The following is a 22,738-nucleotide window of genomic DNA, read 5'->3' on the forward strand; positions in this document are numbered from 1 at the left end:
TTCATGTGGGTAGACCACACTGGCTGGATCCACTGCACAATCTGTCACCTTTGACCACTATTTGAAAGGCACTGGTTAAAATGCCCAAATGACTTGGGGGCCTATGTGACCTTTTACCTCATCTTTTAAGTTAATCCACATAGCCATGAGAAGCAAGATCTGTGGGTGCATCAACATGGCATTTGTTCCTGATAGCCCTATACTGTCTTTGAGATGTGTTCCTTGACCAGAACACAGAGTTCTAACGCCTGTGCTCTGAAGATGCCAGGCACAAAGACTGGCGAAACATTAGGAAGAGTAACCACCAGAACATGGCCAGACAGCCCAAAAAACCTACAACCATCAGTTCCCGGCCGTGAAAGCCTTCGAGAATACATTGTTCCTTGACTCATTTGGCCAATGACTATATGGAAATCTTCCTGAGACAACTTCAACTCACAATGTTCAGCACCAAGTCAAAGTTATTGCATTTTGCCATTCTTTCCATGTGGTTTGTTTTACTCCTCTAGCTTTTAATTCTGTATCCATTTCAGCAGTCTTTAGTGTACTGTGGCTTACAGTTAGTGGCCACCATACACAAACTGCAGGAATTAACAAGCCTGTCACCCACTGTATGTTTGAGAGATGGCACAACCAATTGGGGTTTCTGGTAAAGATACTTCAATTGTTTTTAACTGCCTACCAAACTAATTGATGTTTTGTGAATAAATAAAATAAATGTCTTTATTGCCAATTGGCTACAGTGACGCATGCCTCACTTAAATTTAGTGAGGAATGGAGAGAGGGCTTAGAGATAGAATTCCCTTAGCCAGGATGCTAAGTTTGCTCTCTTGCCGTCCTTCCACCAACAGGCAAAGAACTTTCTCTTCAGGCAAGCTTTTGGGCACTGACTGGTTTGGTGAGAAGGGAGAATGTTTTTTAATTACAGAGGGTGTTGTAATTTTCTTCTTCAATTTTTGAATGTGTGTCTTATCTTTTTTTGGATGGATGGATGGATGGATGGATGGATGGATGGATGGATGGATGGATGGATGGATGGATGGATGGATGGATGGATGGATGGATGGATGGATGGATGGATGGATGGATGGATGGATTCATTCATTCATTCATTCATTCATTCATTCATTCATTCATTCATTCATTCATTCGAGCTGAAAGAATAGCCACTGAACACAAACAGAAACACCTTCCATTTAAACTATTTTCGATACTATTGCTAGCCATTTTGGGCAATATGATCTAAAACCCAGTTAATATATTTTTTAAAAAACAAGACAATATGGTAGCAAACATTTGCCTTTAGAGCATTCTTGTTTTGGTCTTCTAATCAGACTTACTTTCTATTAAGGTCATTGATGTCATTCATTGTTTGATTCTCTCCGGCCAGTGTATCTAAAAGCAGCTTATATGCTTGTGATGATGTATCATTTGCTTCTCTAGCTATACGCTCAATATCATCAGCTTCTTGCTTGTGTCTAAGGGAATAGTTTGGAAGAGAAAAAATTGGTTAGAAAGCTATCCCTGTTTTACTTTTCCTCTACAAACACATTAATATGGGACACTAATTTCAAGGAAAAGAACATGTTGAAATGTTGAATTTTAACAATATTTTCAATAATGCTTGAATTGCTCCTAGAAGGAAGGGGGCTAAATATGGCTAAAACTTTATTTCTTGTTTTTTAAGAATGGATATTTGGGGTTATTAAACAGCGTAACTTGCTGAAAAGGTGAACTGCCACTCTTCCAAGTCTTTACCCTTTTTGCCAGAAAAATGCAAGGGCTGGGGGAGGTGCAGGACTGCCAAAAACACAGGAACTGCAATGAGGACACCAAGGGCCCAATTCAAAACATGTAACAGCCAGGCTTAATACAGCACACAGGCAGTCCCTTCTGCTGTGGGCTGGCTTACTATTTAGTGTATTGAGCTGAAGAGCATGCAGCAGTTCAGCACAAAAGAAGCTAAAAGGTAGCACAGACCTGGCTCCATGCTGTTGTCTGGCCCCTCTCCTGCTATTCCTGCCTAGTAGGTGCCAAAACCCATAGTGTCAGTGACACAGTTGGCCACCCATAACTTAAACTCCATATTCATTCAATTCCTATTGTATCTTTCTACTAAAATGGGCAGCAATAACAAACCAATAATATATAATTATAACACAATTTTTAAAAAATCTATTAAAATATATATATATATATAACCAAATAACTGTTTATATGCAACCAAGATTGTCCCCCATCTTGTTGGATGAATCTAGACACTTGAATGTTTTGTAAGTTGATTAATTAATTGATTAAAATATGTTTGTAGTCTGCAGCATCACTTAAATGAATAGGGTGGCCTACCCTAACCAGAAGAAAGGAAACTGGATGCAGAGAGACAGGCAGTCACACCTGGTAAATGACGAATGGGAGGACAGCAAGCAGTGGGAGCCCAAAGGGACACAAGCATCCAACAGGATTTCCCCAGAAATGCATTCTGAAATCATCCCTCTAATAAAGGCCACTACCATAAAACAGTGTCTCCAAATGTCATGCCAGTGAGGCAGTCCAGAAAGATCCTATCATCAATAGTACTGAAAACCACTGAGGTCCAGCTGAACCAAAATGGTAACTGTCCCCCATCCATATTCTAATGCAGATCACCCCACAAAATGACAAAAGCAATCTCTGTCCCATTATCAGGCCTGAAGTCAGATTAAAGTTATCTAGAGCATCTGCCTCAGCGCCAAACCCCCTGAATTCTGTAGACTACTGCAATCCTATTCCATCCTCTGGAAAATATTTAGGCAATGATTCCCATCGAAGTCTTGTAAAAAACTATATATTTTCCATTAGTTGGCAAGTCTGTTCAAACAGGAAGTGACTAATGCAAACAGAAGTCAGTGGGGTGAGGGTGGGAGACACAAGAGCTTGAAACTTAAAACTAGCTGATGCATGCCCGTGTTATCTGACCAGAAGAAAAAGAAATGCCTAATGATTTACTTTCTTTGAGTAACTGGATCATTCTAGTGTGACTGGATCACTGGGGTTGAAACAAATTTTCAAATGTACCCTGGGGGCAAAATACATACCAAGAACCTCACGTATGAAGCCTTAATGTGTGTTTAAATCATGATTTTTTTTCCTCCTTAAACTTAATTTAATTTCTTCCTGAGTTCATGTTCAACATGCATTTTAAAGGAAAAGCATACTACCCTATACAAACTCATGGCCCTTCATCATCTGAGCTATGCAAGCACACACACACTGTGTATTTTTGGCTACCATACATTTTATGTTTGCATCTCAGTTTCTAACAGTCACAGTTAAACAACTAGAATCCACACACATTAATCAGAGGAAGGGCAGCCTCCATTATGGGTCCTACTCTTTCTATCAGCAATAACTGCCTTTAGGCCAAAAGGGAAAAGAAGGGAAGATTCCGGAGAGTTGAAAACAAAAGGGTGGGAAGCAGTTCCAGCAAAAAGGGGAGAGGATTCTAAATAGGGGATGCTGGTGGCAACTCTGCAGACTTGGCAGAATAATAATTCATGACTGAAGGTATGTTGGCAGAGCGAGAAGATACAAGTGGGGGAGACAGCAATCTCCTGTTTCTTGACAATGTATTAAACTTGAATGGATACAGTGGGTCTCACCGTGCAGCCAGCTGACGAGCTTCTTCTGCCAAGACAGTCATATTGTTGGGGTCACCTGTTGATTCGGGTGGTGTAATAGACTGAAGAAAGAACCAAACATATTTTCAGGAGCCATCTCTTATACCTTTAAACATGTGAACAATACCCTCTTGTATTCTAGATTTATCACTACGTAATAGAAACTGTGGAATGAAACCAGATTAACATGACAAACATGGGGCTGGTGCTAAAAGAGGCCATCATGTGTGATTTCCCTGATTCTCCATGCAGTGGGTAAAAATGAAATGTACAATGTGACACCATCACTTTGTTTCTTATTTTGAACATATTATTTATCATTTTACCTAATTTCAGCAATTCTATTAAGCATTCCTTACACTCTTCCAAATACAGTTTTACAACCATAATGGCCAGAAGCCCCTTCACCTGCTTTAAGGAGAAGCTAGTATATATTCAAAGGAGAACATGCTTGTAATATACATAGAATATGAACAGTCTCAGCCGTGAAGTGTGAAATGTCAAATATAGAGCACACAAAACCACTCACTACATTGGCCACTGCCATCCTTGCTCTCTGCAGCATATTTGAAGCTGTTTCAATCAATTCCTGTGTGTTGTCCACTCGGGCCTGAGCCCGCTCAGCAAGGTCTTCTGTTTCTTCTACTGAGTTCTGGATGTTTCTTAACCTACCAAGCTGACTGGACAGAGTTCTGTTGATCTCATGCAGGCGATCCATCAAACCTTGATCTACATCTAAAACAGGCAAAGTATCAAGGGAATTTGAATTAACTGCAGACAAAGATGGGCAAGTACAAGCATGACTGATTTTACTGATACACAAGAGAGAGAAAAAGAATAATCCAGCCTTTGAATACATTCTGCATCAAATTTTTAAAAAATGGATTTTAAAATCTAGTGTCTAACACACAACAAAATCACATGACTATCTCCCGAAACATCTCCAAAACCAGGACCTACTGTAGTTTCTTCAATTTTACTTTCAAGCACCTCATGTCTTCTGAAGCATATCATATAATAATCACTAATGTAAGGCATGCTCAGAGCAAGTAACATCCAGGAAAATGTCTCCTCTGTGGCACTGACCTACCTTTGATGCTCTGGGCATCCCGAAGCAAGTCCATGACATCTTTCTCTGCTTCTTTCAGCCTGTCTTCAAAAGCTTGGTCAGTTATAGTTTCATCACCAGTTCCTAGGTTGGCTATAAGATTTTCTAGCTCCCGCAATCTCTCTCGCTGTTCTGCCACCTAAAGAAAAAAGAACAGAGAAAAAGAGGCTAAAGAATCACACTTTTTACCTAAGATGTATGAAGTTGATCCAAACCACCCCAGCAGGTTGCAGCAGAAAGAGATGGCATAGGAAACTGGGCAATTTCCACCAGCTGTGCTGAAGGGCTACTTGCTGTTTCCCCGTTTCCCTTTTGCATGATATCTTTTTAGACTTGTGCACCTTCAAGCAGGCGGGGCTATCTTCTTTTTATAACTGTTTAAATGTAAACTACCCCAACAACATTTCTGGTTGAGGAGCAGGGTAAATCTGCTATAATAAAAGCCATATCTTTAAGACTCCAGCAGGAGTCATTCAGGCCCTGTGGTCAAGTCTCTCTCTATAACCAGATGCAGGCATAAAAAGTAGGATTCTGCATGACGGAGTATCTGTGACTTCAATACAGGCTTCTTATCAATTTAGAAGATTTACAGGCATATCTTGCTGTCAAATTTTACCCATGTGATGGCAAATATAGCAACAGAACACCAGTTTCAATGAAAAATGTAGAAATGACAATGAGTAAGGAATGCAAAACAAACACAATGTAATGATCTGGTAAAACAATCAACGCTTTGCAAAAGCCATACTTTACAGATGGACTGCCCCTTCCCTTTTGACAAATCTCAAGTGTTCTTCCAAATCATACAAATAAAAAACGACTCAAATTCTTTATCACCATGCTTCATTCATGCAACTGTATGGATATACAGTGGTGCCTCACAAAACAAATTTAATTCGTTCTGCGGTTATTTATTTATTTATTTATTTCATTTATACCCCGCCTATCTAGTCAATTGTGACCACTCTAGGCGGCTTACAAAATGCAGTTAAAAAATAAACATATAACAAACCACATCACAAATAATAATTTACATAAATTAAAAGATAGAATAAAATTTTTTCCCAAAGATGGCGAGAAACGGGATATATTATAACAGAAAAAGAAGGTATTAGGTAGAAAGGGGGAAGGCCTGCCTAAACATCCATGTTTTCGGTTGTTTCTTGAAAATACCCAGCGAGGGAGCTGCGCGAATGTCAGGAGGTAAGTTGTTCCAGAGGCGAGGAGCCACCGCCGAGAAGGACCAGTTTCTTGTCTTTTCCTTCCGGGCCTCCCTCGGCGTCAGGCTCCTCAGCCTCACCTCCTGACTCGCTCGGGTGACACGGGTAGAACTGGGTGGGAATAAGCGTTCCGCCAAGTATCGAGGCCCTAAACCGTTTAGGGCTTTAAACGTAAGCGTCAGAACTTTGAAGTCAACGCGGAACCGAATGGGCAGCCAATGCAGCGCGGTTAATGTTGTCTTGCGAAAAATTCTCTTGGGTCTAACCTTATCTTTCACCAGTCTGTAACAAGCAGGACATTCTTGACACCCAGGCCAGGAACGGTTGTAGAAATAGTTCTCTTCACACTGGTCACAGCGGTTTCCCACAAAGCCTTCTTTGCATTCACAACGACCATCCTCCTTGCACTGAAGAGAGCGAGATCCTTCGGGATCACAATCACAAGCTGAAGAAACAAGGGTATAAAAGTAATTATGAGGAAGAAGAAAATGAAGGGGGAAAGGCCTAAATGAATCTTTTCCAGAAGACATGTAACATAAAATCTTAGAATACATTTAAGATTTATGAACCAACATTTTAAACTTGCCATGAGTTAATCTTTAAAGGCATGCAGAATTTTCAGTCCATTGTAGAGCTTATGCATTCTGCTACAGTGAAAATTATGCATTTTTAGCTATCAGTTTCTTACTGAAAGCTTTATGTCTATGATATTTGCAAATCATATGTGATACAACCCAAATGGAGCACATAGGATTCACAATTAAGACCATGGGATTACTTCTGCACATATTTCTAGAGTTGTAATAAAAATATAGATGCCCTGACTAGCATCTTTCCCTAGAAATCTTTATTGCAGTGGCTAGACAAATCCCATCACAGATATAATTACATTTATACACTCTGTGGATTGCATTGTGATAATTCATTTCAAATGTAAGTAGAAGCTCTTGGTTCACTTTGCCCTCAATCGATGCCTGGGAGGAAAGCAAGCTACTGTATTGTTCTTTCAGACTGGTTCTCTTGATGTGAAAGTCTCTAAATTCAAGTTTGTGCTAAGAAAGTTATGCCAATGAAAAAAATAGGGTGCACGTCAGTGCTCAACATGCTCTCTCTCTCTCTCTCTCTCTCTCTCTCCTGGGCAAATGATGCTTGAAAGACTGTGAAGAAGATGTCCACTACGCCCATATGCAATGCCTGTGGAAAAGGATAAATGACAGAACTGCCAGTTTGTGAAGGCAATACTTCTTTTTGGGAGATGCCTGATGAGTATCCCAAATTTGATGTGTCTCATCATAAAGATACAGCTGTGACAAATAGTTCCACTGACTGTTTCAGGCATTGGGAGGGAGCCCTGTAAGTCTTTTTCAGTGAAAACAACAAAAAGTATGTCGCAGTTAGAGTAGGGCCATTTGAATCAATGGAACTTAAAGAGGAGGTGATTCACTAAATCCCATTAATTCAATGGGTCTACTCTTGATTTACTACACAAAGCAGCATGCTTTTGGCCAATATATAAAATATAGTGGGATGAGTAAAATTTTACTTGCCATATATTTCTGTTCTTCTAGATAGAGTCACACTTCAAATTATACTTGAATTTGTGTGTGCTCATTGCCTTTGTAGAAACCATGGTTTGCAAACTGGAAACCAGCCTTGAAAAAACAAACTTCCTTGACCACCCTTTTCCCCTGAACAGAGTAAGTTGTTACATATCTGTCTCCATAAAGCACAGTTCTCAAATGCATTTCTTATTCTATCCCATCTTGGTACTCCTTTCTTAAATTAATTGTCTTAATATTGCAATTGTATTTATATATATATTTATATTGATTTATTTTATGTTGTAAGCCGCCCCGAGTAGACATGGTCTAGAGGGGCAGGGTATAAATTTAATAAATAAATAAATAAATAACTATTGCAATCTCTACATTAGATGTTTCTATCAGTAATACATACATATTATTTATTGATTTATTTTATTTTATTTTATTTCTATCCCGCCCATCTAGACCAAAGGTCTAGATACAAAACTATAGCAGACATGAGGAGTGAAGTTGCCAAATTGTGTTGCCAAGGGAAAAAGGCAACACAGTCTGCGTTCCTAATATCAAGAAGCCCAGATGTGCAGCGAGCCAATGCTTTGTGTGCACTGGGCCACTGCATCCATCTAGTGTGGCATAAGAGTAACATTTAATTTAATCCAGCAATGTCAGGAAAACAGATGGGAGGATTTGGTGAAACAGGCATGTATGTAAAATTTTTACACACTTCGTATGTTCCTAACTCTGTCTGGATAACTCAGCAAGTTAGGTATCTGGCTGCAGAGAGCTGGAGGTTGGGAGTTCAAGTCCCCACTGTGCATCCTGGAAGAGCCAGTCTGTATGGCCCTGGAGCAAACTGCACAGTCCCAGGGCACACCAGAAGTGAACAATAAACTATTTCTGAGTACTCTCTATTTAGAAAACCCTAAAAAGGGTTCCCATCAGTGACTTGATGGCACACTACTGTATTTATTATTATTATTATTATTATTATTATTATTATTATTATTATTATTATTATTATTATTATTATTATTATTATTATTATTATTATTATTATTATTATTATTATTATTATTAGCATTAGCATTAGCATTAGCATTAGCATTAGCATTAGCATTATTATTAGCATTATTATTATTATTATTATTATTATTATTATTATTATTATTATTATTATTATTAGCATTAGCATTAGCATTAGCATTAGCATTAGCATTAGCATTTTTTAAAATCTAAAGTGGAGGCTGTCCACCAGGACCTCTAAATACAGTGGATCGAGCAAAGATTTCCAGCCCAGTGAGACTTGAATTCTTTCAGCCTGTGATGCCAGATATGGTGGACAAAGTGCTTGATCGCTGTCGGGCCACCACCTCCTCTCTTGACCCTTGCCTGGTCTGGCTAATCAAAGCAGCCAGGCCTATAACAACGGAATGGGCCACAGTGATAATTAATGGGTCTCTCCAGGAGGGCAAGGTCCCCCTCGCTCTCAAGGAGACACTCATTAGGCCCATCAGGAAGAAACCAAACTTGGCAGCGGACGATACTGGCAATTATAGGCCCGCCGCCAATGTTTCCTTCCTCAGCTAGGTGGTAGAGAGGGTAGTGGCTGACCACCTTAAGGCTCTTTTGGATGAAATCAATGCCCTAGATTTGTTCCAGTCAGGCTTAAGGCCATGCCACGGCACAGAAACGGCACTGGTCGCACTGTTGGATGACCTGTGAGGGAGGCTGACATGGGCAAAATGTCCCTGTTGGTCCTCCTCAATATCTCAGCTGCCTTCGATACTGTCGAACAGGGTATCCTCCTGGGGAGGCTCTCCGAGCTGGGAATCAGTGATCTGGCGCTTGACTGGCTCCGATCCTTCTTGGAGGACCTCCCCCAGACAGTACAGTTTGGGGATAGTGTCTCAGCCCCGTGGAGTCTCAACTGTGGGGTTCTGCAGGGCTCGATTATCTCCCCAATACTGTTTAATATCTATATGAGGCCACTGGGTGTGTGGGGCCTCGTGCCATCAGTATGCTGATGACACAGGTCTTTACATCTCCTTTCCACCTACTTCAGTGGATGCTGTTTTGTCTCTTCAGCGCTGTCTGGGGTCTGTACTGCAATGGATGCAGGAGAATGGGTTGAGGCTGAACCTGGACAAGACAGAGGTCCTGAGGGTGGGTGGTGCCTCCATTGGCGGCTTGGGAAACTCCCTCTCCTTCCGGGTGTGTGTGTGTGACTCTCACCACAAAGAGTGAGGTTCACAGCTTGGGAGTACATCTGGATCTGGCACTCATCATGGAAACCCAGGTGGCATCAGTGGTCCGCTTCACCTATTAGCATCTGTGGCAGATTGCCCAGCTGCGTCCCTATCTTGATGGCGGGGCCCTTACCACTCTGATTCACACGCTTGTAATCTCGAGATTAGACCACTGTAATGTGATCTACATGGCGTTACCTTTGAGATTGATGCGGAAGCTTCAAATGGTGCAGAGTGTGGCAGCGAGATTACTTAGTGGAACGAGAAAACACCAGCATATCTCTCCCATTCTGGCTGCCTTGCATTGGCTGCCCATTCGTTTCTGCATTGATTTAAAAGTGTCAATGTTGACATATAAAGCCCTAAATGGTTTAGGACCTCGATACCTAGCAGAACGCCTTCTCCCACCTAGATCTACTCGAGTCACTCGCTGTAGCCAGGAAAGACGGCTGAGGGGCCTAACGCTGAGCGAGGCCCGGAAAGAAAGAACAAGAAACCGGGCCTTTTCAGCAGTGGCCCCTCGGCTTTGGAACAGCTTGCCATCAGAGATCTTCCTGGCACCCTCTCTGGGTGTTTTTAAGAGCCAATTAAAGACATGGCTCTTTAGGCAGGCCTTCCCTCCTGTCAATACTTGATTCTTTTACTTTTACTTAGTCTTTTGTTCTATTTTCCATCTTGATCAATACTAACATTGTCAATTTTATTCATGGTTTTAATTGTTTTATGAATAATTTTATTCTAGACTATGTCGAGTAGACATAGTCTAGAAAGGCAGGATATAAATAAATAAATAAATAAATAAATAAATAAATAAATAAATAAATAAATAAATAAATAAATAAATAAATAAATAATAGCATGAGTTAGCAGTTAATGGCTATGCTCCAAAGTAGAGGCGTAGGAGGGTAACAGCCAGAAAACAGGCCAATTTTGGGACAAAATTCAGAGCAAGTGTTTATGACAAGGAGCAGCAGATGGTCCAGAAACATATGCAATCATAATGCCCTAGAGGAAGAAAGTGAGGCTTGTGCAACTTCAAAAACATTCTCTCTGGACTTGAAACGCATATAACGTTGAAGAAAAGAAAAGAAAGTGGCAGGGAGGAGGGGGAGCCGCTTATTCAAGTCCATGAACATACTAATGATGACAAGTAAACAAGAAGATTCTTAATAGAGAGAAAAAGAGGCAGCAAGCAAATAGAAAAAGGGGATGACTGGACGGAAAATTATGTTCCCCGCTCCCCCTTACGTTTGCAGCCTTCAGGACCAAAGCCAAAATGGTTGGCTTCACACCTCTCGCAACGCTGGCCAGTGATGCCTGGCTGGCACTCGCATTGCCCAGTCTGTATGTCACAGTGGCCATTAGTGGAACCCAATGGATGGCAGTCACACCTGGTGGAAAAAAGAAACAAAAATGCAATGCACATCGTTAAAATTGCAGGAATTTATGAGCCCATCAGGTTTGATTTGGAGAATATGCAGGGAGATTAATGCTTCCCCATAAGAAGCTTGTTATCAAGCAAGAATGAGACAAATGAGCATTAGCATGTGTGCATTCTTACATTGAAATGGAAGATAAAGTAAGAGAAGAAAAATTCAATGATGGAAGTATTACATTTTCTAAGTAAAGCAACCATCTGCTTCATTATTTGAGGAACAATGACACCTATTCAGGGGTTGTTACAAGAATAAAAATCTGCAGTGTAACCATTTGCATTAATACTTAATGTCACCTTGTAGAAAATGAATATAATGTATGTATCTGAGCATTTCTAGGAAATTTCAAGCCTTAGTCAATGGCAAAATACTGTTAGAACTTGCAAATTTGCTTTGATGAATACATTATCAATATCTTTTTACCCATGGTGATACTCCACATTTTTACTGTTGAAGCTTCTTACTCTATAGCTCTGTGATTAAGCTTTGCCATACACAAACTATACAAATGTGGCATATAATAATGTACCTGATAGTGAAACAGGTACTGTAATAGGTACTGTAAATGGAGATTTTTTTTTGCTTCTGTTCCTTATGTTGAAGTTGATGTTTGTTTAAATGATTCATATGATCTTAACTGGTGTGTAGTGTATTGTGAAACAATAACAAAACAATAACAAAGAAAACTCATCTATCCTGTGCATTATTTTATCCTGTGCATTATACTGAGTAATTATATAGTTATATATAATTATATAATTATAGTATCACAAAAATACACAGTGCTGCACAAAGCAAGATGAGCAAAGGTCTCCCCCTTGTACAATCTAAAGTACAACAACAGACAGTGAAATACACGTATATGCCTAAGTACAGTTGCACATATTCAAACTTTTATATGGAGTATGGACAAAAGGTTTAAGTGAAGCATCCAGAGAAAAATGGTCTGGGAGCAGGGATTTGAAGGGTAAGACATCAGTAGGTATTCTGGCATGGCACTCTTGCATCAAGACAGGCATCAATTTTCTCTACACAGAATTCTTTGAAACTGAAGTCTGTAACTATTCAAACTGAGTAAAATGTGTAACAACTTGCTCATAGGCTAACATGCCTTAATTACTACTCTCTCCCATCTCTTGAAACCCAGAGTCCCTCTGCCAATTTCAAGGCACAGAAGCCATATTCACCTCTCACAGCCACGCCCGCTCTGCAAGTTGTAGAAGCCAGGCTCGCAGGAACTGCAGTCCCTCTCTGTGACATGTGGAAAACACTCACACTGTCCCGTCACTTGGTTGCAGCTTGTCTGTGGATTCCTTGTACCGTAAGGATTGCAACTGCAACCTGCAACAGCAAAAGGAACCTATCAATATGCATTTTCTAATTTGCTAGAATTCAGACAACAGCTCCAGATTGGCCGGGAATGCAAAAGGCGGAAGCACTTTGGGCTTCACCCTCATGTCGCAAATACAAGTCTCACATCTCCTCTCTCTGCAGAAAAGAGCCATCAGGCAAGGGGAGGTGCAAAAATAATTATATTTATTTATTTTATTATCCAAAAAGTCATTGATACCTACACTGAAGAAAGGAAATAAAAATATCCTGTATAAGTTCGAGACAAAATGCTAGCCTGAGTGCCAAAGCTTTGATTGAACCCAGATGCACAGCCAAGAACAAAGGAGGTTCAAGACTGCAGAAAGGGCTTCTGGCTTGGCCAGTTTCTCTCATAGACAAACAGCTGTCTAATTTTTTTTTTCTCACGTGCCTCCAGCACTGGAGTGCTCACTGCCTCCTGAAGTAATTGATTCCATTGCTGTACTGCTATAACAGTTAATAAGTTTTTCCTGATAATCAAACAAAGTTTGACTTCCTGTAACATGAGCCCATTATTATGTGCCCTGCACTCTGGGATAATCAAGAACAGATTCTGTGCATCCTCTGTAGAACTATCTTTCAAGTATTATCTTAACTCCCTATAGTCTTCTTTTCTCAAGGCTAAACATTCCCAATTATTTCAGTCTTTCTCCGTAAGGTTTGGTTTCCAGTCCCCTTGTCATCCTTGTTGCCCTCCTTTGAACTTCTTCCAGTTTGTCAGCATCCTTCTTGAAGAACTGGACACAGTACTCAAGAGGAGTCCGAACCAGTGCCAAACAGAGGGGAACTACTATCTCATGAGATTTGAAGCCTGTATTTCTGTTAATGCAGCTAAAATGGCATTTGCCTTTTTTGCAGCCATATCCTACTGTTGGCTCATATTCAGTTTGTGATTTAAAACAATCTCAAGATCCTTCTTGCCCATAGGATTACTGAGCCAACTATCTCCCAGTCTCATAACTGTTTGGATTTTTCTCCCTAAGTGTAGAACTTTGCATTTATTCCTGTTAAATGTCATCCTGTTATTCTCAGCCCAGTTCTCAAGACCATCAAGATCTTTTTGATTTTTTTCCCTGTCCTCCAGGGTATTAGCTATTCCACCCAGTTTTGGTAAGCATTCTGTGCATCCCCTTATTCAAGTTATTAATAAAAAATTTGAAGAGCACTGGGCCCAGGACTGAACTTTGTGGTACTCCACTTGTTACCTCCTTTCAATTTGAGAAGGAGTCATTGATAACACTCTGAGTACAAGTCTGTAACCAACCGTGTATTCACCTGACAGTTGTTCTATCCAGGCCACACTTAGCTTGCTAATCAAAATATCATGGGGCACCTTCCACCATTTTTTCTTGTTGGAATTGTTTAATTTCCTTTTTAAGAAGTTTGCTGGAGTCAAGATATATTATGCCAACAGCATTTCCACCATCTACCAGGAAAGTTACCTGATTTTAAAAAAAATTATCCTCCTCATCTTAGTACTGCAGACCAGGAATGGACCTTATAAAATAAGTCTGGCATGATTGGTTCTTGAGAAATCCATGTTGGCTTCTAATTATTAGTGCATTCTTTTTAAAGTGCTTCAAGAATGCCTGAAGCGCAGAGTAATCTGTTCAAAAATTTTCCCTGGGATTGATGTCAGCCTGACTGGTCTGCAGTTCTCAAGTTCCTCCTTTTTGCCCTTTTTGTAGATAGGGGCAACATTAGCCTTCCTCCAACCATCCAGAACTTCATCTATCCTTCATGATTTCAAGGAAAGAATATGCAGTTATCCTGAGAGTCCTTCAGCCAGTTCCTTCAATATTTCTGGATTCAGTTCATCTGGCTCTGGGGATCTGAACTCATTCAAAATAATAAGATATTCCTTGACTATTTATTTATCAGTTTCAAGCTGCAATCCTATTTGTCTGAGAATAGTTACTCTCTCTTTGTACATCACATTTGCATGGAGGGTGATAGATTGTTTTTTGGGAAAAGACCAGGTGAAGTAGGAAACACCTCTGCCTTTTCTTTGTCATCTGTTGTCATTTTCCTAACCCCGTTAAGCAGCTGAGCCACTGTTTCTTTTCTCTGTCTTTAATATACACATACATGATGAATGCTTTCTTGTTTCTTTTAGCATCTCTTGCTAACCTCAGCTCATTCTCAGCTTTTACTTTCCTTTATCTTTGCTGCTTGTCTGTACTCTTCCTTTGTGGTCTGGCCTTCCCTCTACTTTCTATATGTGTGTTTGTTTGTTTGTTTTCATGTCCATGCTAACCTTTTTGTGAAGGCCCACTGGTCTTTTTTTAAAAAAAATCTTCCACCTTTTTTTTCTTGTTGGAATTGTTTAATTTCCTTTATAAGAAACTCCCACTCATATTGGATTCCTCTTCCTGTTAGGATCTCCTGCCATGGGATCTGACTTACCATTGTTCTGAGTTTATTAAATTGACTTAGCTAAAATCCAGTGTACAAGTGCAGCTACACTCTGCTTTTGCTTCTTTGGAAATCAAGAAGTCAAGTAGAATGTGGTCACTTTCCTCTAGAATTCCCCTTACTGACACTTCTTCCACCAAGTCATCTGTACTGGTTAGAATCATGTCAAGAAAAGCTATTGTTCTAGTTTCTTCCTCCACTTTTTGGGACTACAACTCCCCAAATCCTCTACCTTGCATAGCCACTAATGATGTGCAGAATTTTTATTTTTATAAATGCTGTCTATGGACTCTGGGAAGTGTAGTCCTAAAAAGCAACTGTTTCCAAGCTTTGATCCTAGTTCATACCATACCCAAGTCTTCTGAATGAAGAATGATGACAGACAGAGATGACAGCATCTGATGGTTCTAGACCACTGGCTTATACAAAACACATGCTATAGAAAGGAAAGAAACTTACCTTTGCACTTGTCCTCTGGATTTTGAGCCAAGGGATTTCCAAAGAACCCTGCTTTGCACCGATCACAATAGAAACCGGCTGTGTTATAGATGCATTTCAGACATTCACCAGTGAAGCGGTTGCAATTCCCAACGGCATTAGGGTCAATGTTGTCACTGCACTGGCAGAGGCGGCAAGGCTTGACAGGGCCATTTGTGCCAAGGGGATCCCCAAAATAGCCATCATCACACAGTTCACACCTTTTACCTGTGAGAACATGGGACACAGGCACTTTAGAAAGCAAGGGAGAATTCTCTTGAAAGCCTTCTCCTATAAATCATATGCCACATCATGAGGAGGCTCTTCCACAAATATATTTAGATGCCACCAAATATAATTAGTCATATATAAAGGCAGAATGAATTACTTGGGATGTAACAGTGCAAATACCTTGAGTCACACAAAACAAGGTAACATCTGTGTTCAAATTATAGAAACGTGTTTTCCATTTATCAGCTGTACTAAAGAATTCTGGAGAAAATGGTGACATGACTGCAGCCAAAAGAAACCACTAAGAGACAAGAGGAAAGTATAGTTATGATTAGGAGAACCCAAAGGCTTGCAGAAGTACAAGAAATAGTTGTTTCCTTGTTTGGGGTTGTTTCTTTTTTTAAGGGAATCCTTCCTTCCAAAACAACTCAATGAGAACTTTGTATGTTCTTTAACAGTAGTTCCCAATCATGGGTAACTTAGGTTTTATTGGACTGCAAAACCAGAAACCCTGGCCAGCGCAGCTGGTGGTGTGGGAATTGCAGTCCAAGAACACTTGGATTATCCACGGTTGAGAGCCATTGCTCTATAGTCACAAAATGTAGCTATCTGATAGTATGAAAAACCTTTGTATGTGACACTAGAAAAGGAACCACAGAATACAATGTGGGTGAGGGATAGTTGAAGACTCTGCCTGAAGCCATGAATGGGAGCAATCCTTTTAGGAAAGGAGATAAGTTGCAAAACTTGACTGCTGACCCCACTTGTCCAATATACTGACATCCTGCTCTTCTAAGAAGTTTGTAACTTTGGGACATGTGAAAGCAGCTTTTTCAAGGTTAAATGAAGAGCCACCAGAACATGAGTCTCTGTTTTCCATCTTCAAGTCTAATGCTCTAACCACTGCCACCACATATTCTGAATTAAATGGTCAAGTTATTAAAACAAGATGTCTTGCCAGGTACCGAAAACAAAGGAGGTGCTGAACTGAGATAAAAGTGACCAGGTCTTTTGTGAAGTCTTAGAATCTAATTACAAGAGTATGAAGAGACAGGAGATAAAAAGAAAAACTAAAAAAAGGAATGAAGAAAATTGGAGAATACTGTTGCTCAAAAACTTCACATGCACAGAAATTAACCATGAGTTAACTGAAATGCTTCAGATTTTTGATGTTTCTTTTGAAATTACTCTACTGATAATGTACTTGGTGGAATTAAAGATAAGCAAGAAGCTGAACTTCAAAGAAAACAGGAATCTAGGTTTCCAGCCTAGCTATTCTAACTGACAAGAAACACAAAGGAATAACACATACACCCCTAAGGCATCCAATTTTCAGAAATTCAATGTAATGTTACTTGCCCAACTTCAAATGGCTAACTCATGGACAGAGGCAGTTTGTGTAATCATTTGGATGAATCATTCAGCAAGAATGGTAAGCCTATCTACTCCTCAACTGCAGTTGTAAACTATCTATCAGATCACAAAGACAAAGGGAAAAATAAGTGTATGTGCATGCACTCTTGGTTAGTGACAAGGGCCAAATGGGAAAATTGTTGATTAGAAATTGCTTTTTGCATATTTACTTTCAGTTCTTGTCTTTTTAAATGATTTGTGAGCCAACAACATCTGGAAGGCTGAAGGTTCCTCATACTGGCATAAAGAACCTCTGAGCCTTATCATGTTAACCCGTATAGTACAGTCGTGCCCCGCTTTATGATTACCCCGTTTAACGACGATCCACTTGACTGTGAGGTTTTTGCGATCGCTTTTGCGATCACAAAACGATGGTTTGAATGGGTTTTTTCCGCTTTACGATGATCGGTTCCCTGCTTCAGGAACTGGTTTTCACTTTACGATGATCAAAAACAGCTGATGGTTGGGTTTCAAAATGGCTGCCGGCTGAAAAAAATGGCCCCCCGCTGTGCTTAGGGACGGATTCCTCACTGCACAGGCATGGAAAATGGCCGCCCCTATGGAGGATCTTCACTGGACGGTGAGTTTTCAGCCCATTGGAACGCATTGAACAGGTTTCAATGCATTTCAATGGGCTTTTTTATTTTGCTTTATGACGTTTTCGCTCTACATCGATTTCGCTGGAACGAATTAACATCGTCAAGCGAGGCACCACTGTAATTGCTTTCTTTCTTCAGCTCCAGCATGGAAATCTGCATTTCGAGCACAGCTGTGCTATTAAGATTATTCACTCTTAACTTGGGAAACAAAGCAAGGAGGCTCACTGCAGACACAGTTTAAAAAGTCCTGTACTTGAGACATTAAATACTTGAGACTCTTATTCTTATTCTTATTATTCTTATTATTCTTATTATTCTTATTATTTAAGCCGCCTAGAGTGGTCATAATTGACCAGATAGGCGGGATATAAATAGAATAAATAAATAAAATTAAATAAAAACAGAAGAAGAACCATTTCCCCCACTGTGAAATACTGTACTAGATACCTCCAGCAAGAATCATGTATATGTGCTTAATGAGAACAGCATGTAAGGGAACATACCTGTGGTACCAGCTGGACAATTGGTGCACACCACCTCCCTGGTCTTGGGGACAACGGCACAGCTTGAACCTCCTGGACATGGGCATGGCTGGCAATCCAAAGAGGTGCCTGTGGTTGCATCTCCATAATAGCCATCACTGCACTTCTCACAATGAGGGCCAGCTGTATTGTCCCTGCAGTCACAAGCTCCTGGATCATACAGAGGAAAGAGGGAGGTGTATTTCCCAGAGCAATGTAATCATTTTGGTAACTGTCTTACAGGAACCTCTTGTGGCTCAGTGTAGCTGCCAGCAAGTCACTGTAGCCACAAGTGCTATGAACCTTTGTTATGGACAAGCAACAACCCTGGAAAAAGGAGTGTTTTTTTAATACTTGTGGATTTTTCATTAATTCAAATGGGACTACTCTAAACCACACTAAACTAAGTCATAGCTAGAGTAGGCCTATTTGAATCAATGAAACTTATGGAACAGACTCCTTGCCAAATCTGGTGGGGCCACTGTGAGATACAGGAAGCTGGACTAGATGGGCCCTTGGCCTGATCCAGCAGGGCTCTTCTTATGTTCTTTTGTAAATTCCCATTGATTCAATGGCCCTATTCTAGTGCAACTTACTATTCAAAGCAAATAAAATTAAGCCAATGTTTTAAACATCTTTTCACTGACATTTTACAAGCCCATAAGCAACACTGCAGGACAAGAAACAATTCTTCTCTGATGGTTATCTTGTGATCAAGAGTACTGTAATTTAACTCAAGCCTTTCGAAACTGCCAGAGGGTCTCATATCGGAGATGCTGGAATCCAGACCCAGATATTTCCCTGTCTGTGTCTTTATGGCAGCTTACTAGAAGAGGGAGCTACTGGCTTGTTCTCTCTTGTGATTAGATGCTGGTATCAATGTAGCAGAGTAGTAGTATTACAACACAACATGGATAAGCCACTCAGTTCTTCACCGGCCTTAACTACAGGTAATGCCTTTCAGTATCACTCTTGGGGGGGTCTAAGGACCAAGTGCAAACACCTGTCCCCTAACCCCTTCCTTGCCGTCTCCTTTACCTGATTCAGGGTCACAGGTTTCACTGTGACCATTGCAGAAACAGGGCACACATGGACTGTAGGGCCCAAGACTAAGGGTTTCCCTCCGGTAGCCCTCAGCACATCGTTCACAGAACTGTCCCAGATACCCTGAGGGACAGGTACAGCTTTCCACCCAAGTTGCTGGGACTCCAGGCCCAGGCTGAGCACTCACGATTGTGACATCATCTAAGTATCCAGCACCTGGAAGAGATGGGACAAAATTGCATGTGAATGAAGTGCAGAAGCCTAGATCGGTCAATATAGCACAGTCACAAGAGTAAAGGCCCTCAAATGTGCAAGGACGAAAACAACAGCACAAAAAAATGCACACTGAAGTGGACACATTTATGATTCCCACTTAGGGTTTAATCTTTGTGGCATATTAGGATTAATGAGTTTTACCCTATAACATCAGGCCCTCCCTCTGTTAGCAACCTGTTTTCCGAGACAGCCAAACATAGGATGAAAATGAGAGAGTAATGTGTTGGCACCCAGTGTTTCTTTTTGATACAACACTGAATTTTGAAATAGAAATAAGGATAGCTAGATAGACAGACAGACAGATGGACAGATAGTATATTATAATATATAGTATTATTATATATGTAACTCTGATATTATGGAAGCAGTATAGGTAGGGTTTTATTTTAAAGTCAGGAAGAGTAAATGATGCCCATACTTAAGAGTAAGAAGGTTTTGTGTTTTTTTTTTTTGCTAGCTGAGTTTGACCAGCAAGCCCAAGACTGGCTGCTTTTCCAGAGAGCACAGTTTGATTGTTCACTCCAGTCACCTGAATTGATCTTACATGTCTGTAGCGCATGTGCATTCCAACAGGTTTTTGAGAAGCCTCATGGCGCAGTGGTTAAACCGCTGTACTGCAGCCAAAACTGTGCTCAGAACCCAGGGTTCAATCCCAGGTAGCAAGCTCAAGGTTGACTCAGCCTTCCATCCTTCTGAAGTCAGTAAAATGAGTACCCAGCTTGCTGGGGGGGGGGCAATGTGTAGCCTGCATAATTAACTTGTAAACTGCCCAGAGAGTGCTTTAAGCACTATGGAGCACTATATAAGTGAATCCAAGAGCAGATGCATTTCAATAACTTTCAGCCTGTCTGGAACAACTTCCATCTATGAGTTTTGCAAATTCTGCACAAAGGATCTATTAGAGTCCATAAAAAAGATATTCCACCAAGGCTGTATTATGGCTTGGCTGGGCGACAGCCTTGGTAGGACCCTACATTCCCCATCTCCCTACTTCTTCCACCAGCTAGCAAAACAATATTCCTTCTACTCATCTTCATGATAACTGCTATTTCACATTAGATGTGTAATGAAACAAGCAGTGAGATGTTTACCGAAACAGACAAACCAGGATTCCTCATAACTGTGGTATAGATATCCATCTTTTCACCTTTAGTTCCTGAAGATAATAATGGCTCAGGATGACATTAGACAAGACCATGCTTTTGCATGAAAGGGGGCAGAGTTTTTCCAGAGACAGGAGGAGCAATGTGCATTCTTAGGCTGGCTTCTGATTTGCAAGCAATGCTTTCAGGAAACAAATACTGTATTTACATCAGGCCTGCCTGTGATGTCAAGATACCAATGTCGGTAGGCCTAGAGGCATGCAAAGATGGCAAAGAGCCAAACATCCTCCCTGTGAAAACTCAGGGTGGGTAAAGAATGCGAGTTTTATGACCATGAAGTTTACTTGCATACAGCACTCCTTCTGCTTATATGGTCAGAAAAGTACATCTAGCACAGTCCCACCCTTTGGAGATGGACTGATAGATCTTTCAGCATAAATTTTTATGAGCTTTTTAATTCATGCTTCACATATGTATGCTGAAAGCTCTTTAGATAAAACCACAATTTGAGAAACAGGAGAAATGTGCCTTTTGGGCTTGATTAGCTGCAAGATTTTCCTCAGTCAGGATCCTCAATGACAGCTACATCTGGCAACTGCTGCCAGGAAAGGCTCTGCTTCATGTACAGAGTCATTTTTATGGGGCCATATGTTGATGCAAGGATGTTTACATTTTGGGTAGCAACTCGGACTCCAGCCACAACCCCTTGGTGCCCTTGCATTTTAGCAATGAGAGGAATGTTAATTACACCAATATCTTTCTACGTCCTCACCACCACTAGACATTCCCTGTAAATGTATGAAACTGCGCAATGCTCCCCAAAATTCCACACATTTTAGGCATATTTAGCATAATGCATTTTGTCAGATTCTTCCCTGTTACACCAGCAACTTCTGGGGTTACAGGTCTTACAGCGAGCACAACCAATGCTCTCACTGCCTAGCTGATCCTGGGGGCTGTCATCCAAAGACATAACAAAGTAGTACCATTTCCTCTTCATGTGACGGGCAAATTCCTGATCATTCAGAATTTAGTAAATTTAGTAAAAAAAAATGTATGGGTTTTATAAAGAACAAACAATGCTTGACCAAATATTGTTAGCATCAGATGATGTTAATTAAGAAATTATATAAACTTCTTCTAAATTGGAAAATGGAAGAGGAACAGGTGAAAGAAACAAAGGTGCAGAGGGCTAAAAATTGTGGGTATAATATTGAGCTAGAGAAATGGCAGAAACTGTGGAATAGAAATTGTAAAATAACAATGGTGACATCATATAAAGAGAATCTATATAAAATGTTCTACAGATGGCATTTACCACCTACTAGATTAGCAAAAATGTTTCCTAATATGCCTAGTATTGGAAATGTGATTAAAAAGTGAGTACCTATTATCGTGTATGGTGGACTTGTGAAAAAGCTAAAAAAAGGGAACAAAATACACATATGGCTGGTTAAAATGCTTAAAAAACATATAGACTTTAACCAGAATTGTTCCTATTAGGTATCTTACCAAAGGACTTTGATAGACAAAATGTATATCTAACACTGCACGTTTTGACAGCTGCTAGGATTATATTTGCACAATATTGGAATAATGAAGAGATACCAACAGAAGAAGAAAAATAACCAAGAAGATTTTAGAGTGCACAGAACTTGACAGACTCACACTGAGGATGAAGGAGAAAGAAGACTTAGAATACTTCAAAATGTAGAATTTGTTCTATAAATGGCTAGAAGAATGGAGAAGGCCTTAAGGCACCAAGATGGAATAAAAGATAATTATAAGCAAACCCCATGTAACACAATGTTTATTAAGCGCGAATCAAATATAGTAGTAATAGAAAACTAATAAAATGTTTATATATATTGGAAAAGAATTTAGTAAATTCCTGTACAGAGTTAATTTGAGCCTGAACTGCAAATTGGTTAAAATCTTATCTGTAATGAATTCACTGGGGGAGGGGGGGGGTCTTAGGCAAGCCACTAAACTCTCAGCTTCATTTCCTGATATTCTAAATCTACACTATGGTAATAATACGACTGAACTTCTTTGCATGGCTATTGGAGGGATTGTTT

At 40.2% G+C, this 22,738-nt stretch overlaps 1 protein-coding gene across 1 annotated transcript in view; it reads right to left on the reverse strand.

Moving 5' to 3' along the window:
* Positions 1-22,738, reverse strand: part of LAMC1 (laminin subunit gamma 1) — a 155,348-nt gene that overhangs the window by 16,731 nt on the left and 115,879 nt on the right. Inside the window, exons 12-21 of the mRNA XM_072998133.2 lie at positions 19,276-19,497; positions 18,220-18,408; positions 15,456-15,701; positions 12,398-12,551; positions 11,023-11,165; positions 6,251-6,429; positions 4,747-4,903; positions 4,186-4,391; positions 3,639-3,718; positions 1,341-1,478 (exon numbers count right to left, since the gene is read on the reverse strand). Of these exons, the coding sequence (XP_072854234.2) occupies positions 1,341-1,478; positions 3,639-3,718; positions 4,186-4,391; positions 4,747-4,903; positions 6,251-6,429; positions 11,023-11,165; positions 12,398-12,551; positions 15,456-15,701; positions 18,220-18,408; positions 19,276-19,497 (1,714 nt within the window). The remainder of the gene's footprint in view (positions 1-1,340; positions 1,479-3,638; positions 3,719-4,185; positions 4,392-4,746; positions 4,904-6,250; positions 6,430-11,022; positions 11,166-12,397; positions 12,552-15,455; positions 15,702-18,219; positions 18,409-19,275; positions 19,498-22,738) is intronic.

This window comes from Pogona vitticeps, chromosome 4, assembly GCF_051106095.1.
Source record: "Pogona vitticeps strain Pit_001003342236 chromosome 4, PviZW2.1, whole genome shotgun sequence".
Classification (NCBI taxonomy): Eukaryota; Metazoa; Chordata; class Lepidosauria; order Squamata; family Agamidae; genus Pogona; species Pogona vitticeps.